Source organism: Notolepis coatsorum, assembly GCF_963971535.1.
Source record: "Notolepis coatsorum genome assembly, chromosome: 7".
Taxonomy (NCBI): domain Eukaryota; kingdom Metazoa; phylum Chordata; class Actinopteri; order Aulopiformes; family Paralepididae; genus Notolepis; species Notolepis coatsorum.
Genome location: NC_140171.1, coordinates 114,009,379 through 114,015,447, shown reverse-complemented (window position 1 = coordinate 114,015,447; position 6,069 = coordinate 114,009,379). Strand labels below are relative to the sequence as shown.

General features: G+C 38.9%; 1 protein-coding gene across 1 annotated transcript in view; it reads left to right on the top strand.

Annotated features, from left to right (window-relative positions):
• The first annotated feature begins 3,332 nt into the window (after window positions 1–3,332).
• Window positions 3,333–6,069, top strand: part of LOC311231317 (tensin-4-like) — a 24,082-nt gene continuing 21,345 nt past the window's right edge. The window contains exons 1-2 of the mRNA XM_084317862.1: window positions 3,333–3,393; window positions 5,341–5,597. Of these exons, the coding sequence (XP_084173988.1) occupies window positions 5,363–5,597 (235 nt within the window). The 5' untranslated portion in view covers window positions 3,333–3,393; window positions 5,341–5,362. The remainder of the gene's footprint in view (window positions 3,394–5,340; window positions 5,598–6,069) is intronic.

Genomic DNA, 6,069 nt, shown 5'->3' with positions numbered 1-6,069 from the left:
GGTCTCAATGAATCCAAAATGTCAATGTGGTTAGAAGTGGTGGAGAGAATAAAAGCTAGCTTATAATGGTAGTGTCTGGTTAGGTGCGAGGGATAGTGGAGGTACTTCTCAAGGTGGGGTCCGGGAGGGGGGGGGGTTCGAGCTGGAGCATATGTGTGTAGGTTTTTTAGATAACAGGTATTAGGGGTATATCTTATATAAGACAATTAACTAAAATGTGATCTCATTGGATGTGCTCTGACAATTAATGCTTGTATATCTTATCGTGTGTTGTCATGTTTGTTTATGTGTTTGTTTAAAAAATAATAAAAAAATAAAATACAAAAAAAGATACACAAGCATTAGTTGACAGTGCACATCCAATGAAATCACATTTTAGTTAATTGTCATATATAGGATATACCCTTAATACCTGTTATCTAAAAACCTACACACATATGCTCCAGCTCGTACCCCCCCCCTCCCGGACCCCCCATTGGATAATCCATCCATTTTCCCTCGCTCCTAACCAGACATTACCATTATATGCTAGCTTTTATTTTCTCCACCACTTCTAACCACAATGTCATTTTGGATTCATTGAGACCCAAAATTCTTGTTGTAGATATTTCTTGATATATCACATCGAGATATGTAATAATCCAGACCTTTTGGCAAATTTTTTCCGGTTGGAACCATCGTGATGCTATCAGCTTTTTAGCCACTGTGATACCCGATAAAACCAATCTCTTTAGCTGTGGATGTACTGCACACTCAAAAACATCATTCAGCAGTAATACAGAGGGGTGTACAGGTATATTCCAAGTTATGAGATTTGATAATTGCTGGGTCACCTCTTTCCAGAATATCTTAACTGGTGGGCAGTCCCAGTACATGTGCATAAATGTCCCCTCGTCCCCATTTGTACATAAAGAGCATTTGGAGTCTTGTATAAGACCCATTTTTTTCAGTCTTATAGGAGTCAAGTATGTCCTGTGAATAGAGTTAAGATTGATTTGTTGATGGTCCGGGTTCCTTGATGTGAGTCGAACATTTGCCCAGGCTTCTTGCCAATCAAAATCACTTTCCAGGTCTGGTATATCCCTCCTCCAGACAGAGTCTAGGTGGAGGGTTTCATATGAGGACGTTAGTAATTGATGATAAAAATCTGAAACAAAACCTGTTGATGTCTCTCTTTCATAGAAGAATTTGTAGTATCTGTGGTGTTCAATTGGTTTCGTTAATGGAACACCTTGAGTCTTCAAACATAACAATAACTGTAAGTAAAAAAGATGTGTGGACTTGGTGAGATTAAATTTCTTCTGTATTTCTTCATAACTACAGAAACCCTGTTTGTTAAAAACATCCCCTAATGAGTGTATGCCTTGCTTTTCCCATATAGGGAATCTTATAGGTCGTTTTCCAATTAAGAGTGCATTGTTATTGAATAAGGGAGTATGATTGTGCCATTTATGTGGGTTAGGATATTTTTTTTGTGTTTCATGCCATATCCGGATCGCATGAGTAATTATGGGGCCAAATTTCCGTTCACAATGCTTGATTGGTAGTTTAGTGTATGCTATGTCCTTCAGTCTATGTGGGGTTACTATGTTTTCTTCTAATTTTCTCCAGGATACTAATGCTTGGGGATCAAACCATGTTGTCAATGGTCTTAATGTGTACGCCTTAAAATAGTGGAAAAAATCTGGAAATGCCATGCCACCGTCTGCTTTATTTCTCTGTGCGGTGGATCTTTTTATACGTGGTGGTTTGTTATTCCAAATAAATTTGTATGTGGAGGAGTGTAATCTTTTCCAGTAACCCTCTGGAGGGGGTAACGGTAGCATTGAACTGAAGAAGTTGATTCTAGGTAGTACGTCCGTCGTCCATCTTAACTATTGATATCCGTGCCTGTACTGAGTTTTTAAGTTTTGCCCACCTATCAAGGTCGTCTTTGATTTTGTTTTGGATTTTTGTGTAATTGTGCTTCACCGTTTGTCTTATGGTGGGGAATATTTCCACTCCCAAGCATCTAAAATGTTTTACCATAGGTATCTCTCCTGGGAGGGTTATATCTTTTTTTGCAGGGGTGTTAAGTGGAAGGAAAGCCGACTTCGGCCAATTTATCTTGAATCCCGATAAATCTCCAAAGTTCTCAATCAACTTGAGCAGATGAGGCAGTGTGGTGTTGGGGTTTTGCATGAACAGTATTACGTTGTCCGCATATAAACTAATTTTATGTTGTGTGCCCTTGATTACGATTGGTTGTATGGATTGGGATTGTCTTATATATTGTGCTAAAGGTTCTAATGATAGATCGAATAGTCCGGGACTAAGAGGGCAACCCTGTCTAGCTGAGCGTGATACCGGAAATATTCCGGAGGTGATTATACCTGTTGTAATCATGGCCGATGGGTCTTTGTATACTACTTTAATCATATCAATGAAACCTTTACCTAACCCCATCTTCTCTAATACTGCCCATAGATACGACCATTCCAGCCTGTCAAAAGCTTTCATTGCATCCAGGGACAGCATCGCCTTAGGTATGGTGTCGTCCTTGTCGGCATCTAGTACGTGCAGTATTCGTCTTATGTTATCAGTGATCAGGCAGCCTCTTATGAAGCCAGTTTGGTCCGGATGAACTAAAGACGTCATATGCTTTTGTAATCTGATGGCTAATACCTTAGAGTACAGTTTGATATCGGTTCCGAGGAGGCTTAAGGGTCTGTAACTACCGCACTCGGTGGGGTCTTTGTCTTTTTTGAGAAGGACTGTTATGAGTGCAATATTGTCGTTTTTATGGAAGTTCCCCTCCTTGACTGAGTATAAGATCATATTTAGTAATAAGGGTCCAATTATGTCCCAACAAGAAAGGTACATCAGTAAGGTATTTGATGGTTTTTGGAATGAGAACAAAACACTTGCGCCAATTTCATTTTTGTGGCATAAGCATGTAATCTAATGTCTATATATAATATATATATAGAGTACAAGCATAGGCATAGATTTAGAGGGGGTTACAGGGGACATTTCATTTCTTTAGTGTACATGTATTTATGGGAAAATATACTGGGGCTTACGGCGAATCTATCATCAGATATGTTAGGAAATGCTTACACTTCTCCGGAAGAGTGTGGGAGGACACTACATGATATGTGGGCTGCAGGGCCTGTATCTCTCTGATCCCACCCCGCCTCCAGTCACACTCTTTTCACTGTGGTGATGATGACATCATCAGGCTGCCAGGAGTTGCGGAATTCATAAGCCTGCAAGCTCCTGATTGGCTCACAAAAGAAAGGGTTGGTATCAATAAAAGCGGTTCGGCACATGAAGTGTCAAACTAAAAACCCACTGAACACTCTGGGACACACAACTCTGAACTCGTCAAGATCAAGACTATAATGAGATAAGGTAAGATGCCTTTTTGCACAATATTTCAACCAGAGATAGTTGTAGAAAACACAAAAGCCCCAGAGTTGCCTTCAGAGATCTGTAAATGTACAGCACCTCTGGAACAGAAATGATAGGGATGCAGCAGTGGATGCAATGGAAATAGTCTGTTGACCATTGACTTGCATTGTTTGTTGACCATTGACTTGTATTGTTACATTCAAGCATAAGTATTAACAGGGATCTACATGAAGCTCCTGTAAGTGCCTATATGCTTAGCCAGTCTTTCAGCTACTAGAGGATAGTCTACCACTACCTAGTATTAGTAATCTAGCATTACAGTATTATTGTTTTCATTATTATGGCTATAGACCTTTGGTTAGCTTTTTTGTTTTGTGGAGGTCACTGCATTGCATCAACTATATTTAAGCAAATTGTCTAAAATCCAAAGGATCACTGTTGTACCAAATTCCACCAAAGGCCTGTGTTGTAGGATAACATAGTGTAGTCATGGTAACCACCACGGCTAGCATGACTCACTGGCAGCCACACCTTGTCTAAGCAGTGTGGTTGGGGGCACAGTGTTGGCTGATTACCTACAGTATACAGTACACACCCTTCTCCTGAGTGCATTTTTATATCCCTACAGCTATCAGTGTCTTGTGAAAGAAAGTCATTGCTTAATGCTCACACTGTACGCATTGCTCCCTCTGCTAGTCCAGGGATAGACGGAACACTCCCCACACACATGAGAGGCCTTTTATTACAGGACTATATTTTTACGACACTGTGTTTTGTACATAATAGGTCTATTAATGTGGGCTATAACATGTAAGTGATTTAATTGAGCTCACAGAGTAGCTTCAACCTACTGAAAAGGGTATAGGGTTGGATGGAGTTCAGATACATTAAATTCCATTCAACCATTATTTAAACTCAAAGGACACTGAGGATTCCCTCATTTACTAATTGAACATGTTAAATGAACTCATTTCACTCAAGATAACATTGTGTTAGTGGTGGGAAAAGTACACAATTAATTGACTTAAAGAAACGGCTTGTTGAAATGAGGACCCTGTAGACTCAACCACTAAATTACCCCATAAGTGTAGCCTACCTGTTTGATTCCGTCTTCTTCTTACCTGTAACTATATTAACCAACAATTTCAAGTGGGTACCTGAATGTTGTCTTTTCCTTTACATAAATAAAGACATTTCCACCATAAATTGATGCAGAAAAGGCACAAATTGGTTCATAAAAGTACACCAGAATTCAGGAAATGAAGTGTTTGATGCTCAAACTTCCAGGGGGGGGGACTCCCACACCCCACACTTAAATGGTCCTACGCCAAAACCAAACCTACACCCATGAGTACAAGTACTCAGTTCCCCCGGAATGTAAATACTTAAGTAAAGTACGAGTAACGTATGTGCAGTAGCATCTCACCCCCATATGATCGCAATATCAAAAAAGGCCCTATTGAATTAATCATAATGACAAACAATGCTTATTATAATAAATAAAGTTTATTATTATTATTATTATTATTATTATTATTATTATTATTATTATTATTATTATTATTATTATTATTATTATTATTATTATTATTATTATTATTATTATTATTATTATTATTATTATTATTATTATTATTATTATTATTATTATTATTATTATTATTATTATTATTATTATTATTATTATTATTATATTATTGTTAGACAAACACTATCAAATGCTATGTAAATGACAGTCAATGACTTATGTGTTGTTATGTGTAAAATACAATAAATTGCATGCAAAGACCCATTTTCCACAAACACGTGAGTAACTGGGAAAGGATTATGTTGGAACAGTTTTGCATGAGCAACAAAGGGGACCCTGTCATTCATGCTCTTGATCCCACTGTAAAGTGATCTCTCTCGTGCTCATCTTACCATTGTGTCCATGTCTGGTCCTCCCAGGAGACTCTACTCCCATAACGTGATGCCCATATCTGGGAACATGTCCCACATTTGTCCCAGTCGTACTCTGAGTGTGGGTCAAAGAATACGCCTGGACCCTGACGAACCGAGTTTTGGTGCCATGGAGTCCACTGGTGACCCTGACCTCGACCTCGACATCTCCCTGGCGAACCTCAACCAGCTCATCCTGGAACTGGATCCTACATTTGAACCCATCCAACTGGAGGATAGACCCCAGTCTACCAGGCTTCATGCAGGTATGTTAGGGCAAAAAACATGCAATTTGTAGTTATCAATTACACTAATTACACTACTTGTTAGTCAACAAATGGTCATGTTCCTCGGCCAGATTAACATGTCTTTCTCAATTTTAGTAACATGTACATTTGAATGGTGATTGTTGTAATTTTTGTTAGCCTTTTTGTAAGTCTGTAGTACAATAGGTCATTGTTATTGCACATGTATTGTTTGCATGATGATGAGATGATCGTGTTGTAGAATGGCAGTGACTGCCCTGATTGTTTTGGTAGAGATGAATATTTGCATTCTGTGGTTGAAAAAAACAACAACATTGAAATGGCAGGTGAATCTTTAAATCCATTAGCCAATAGGGGCGAGAGTGGCTCACGAGGAGGTAGAGCGGTCGTCTGATACTCTGAAGGTTCAGGTTCAATTCCGGTTCCTGGGTGAATGTGAATGTGAATGTGAATAAGTTGTAAAGTGCTTTGG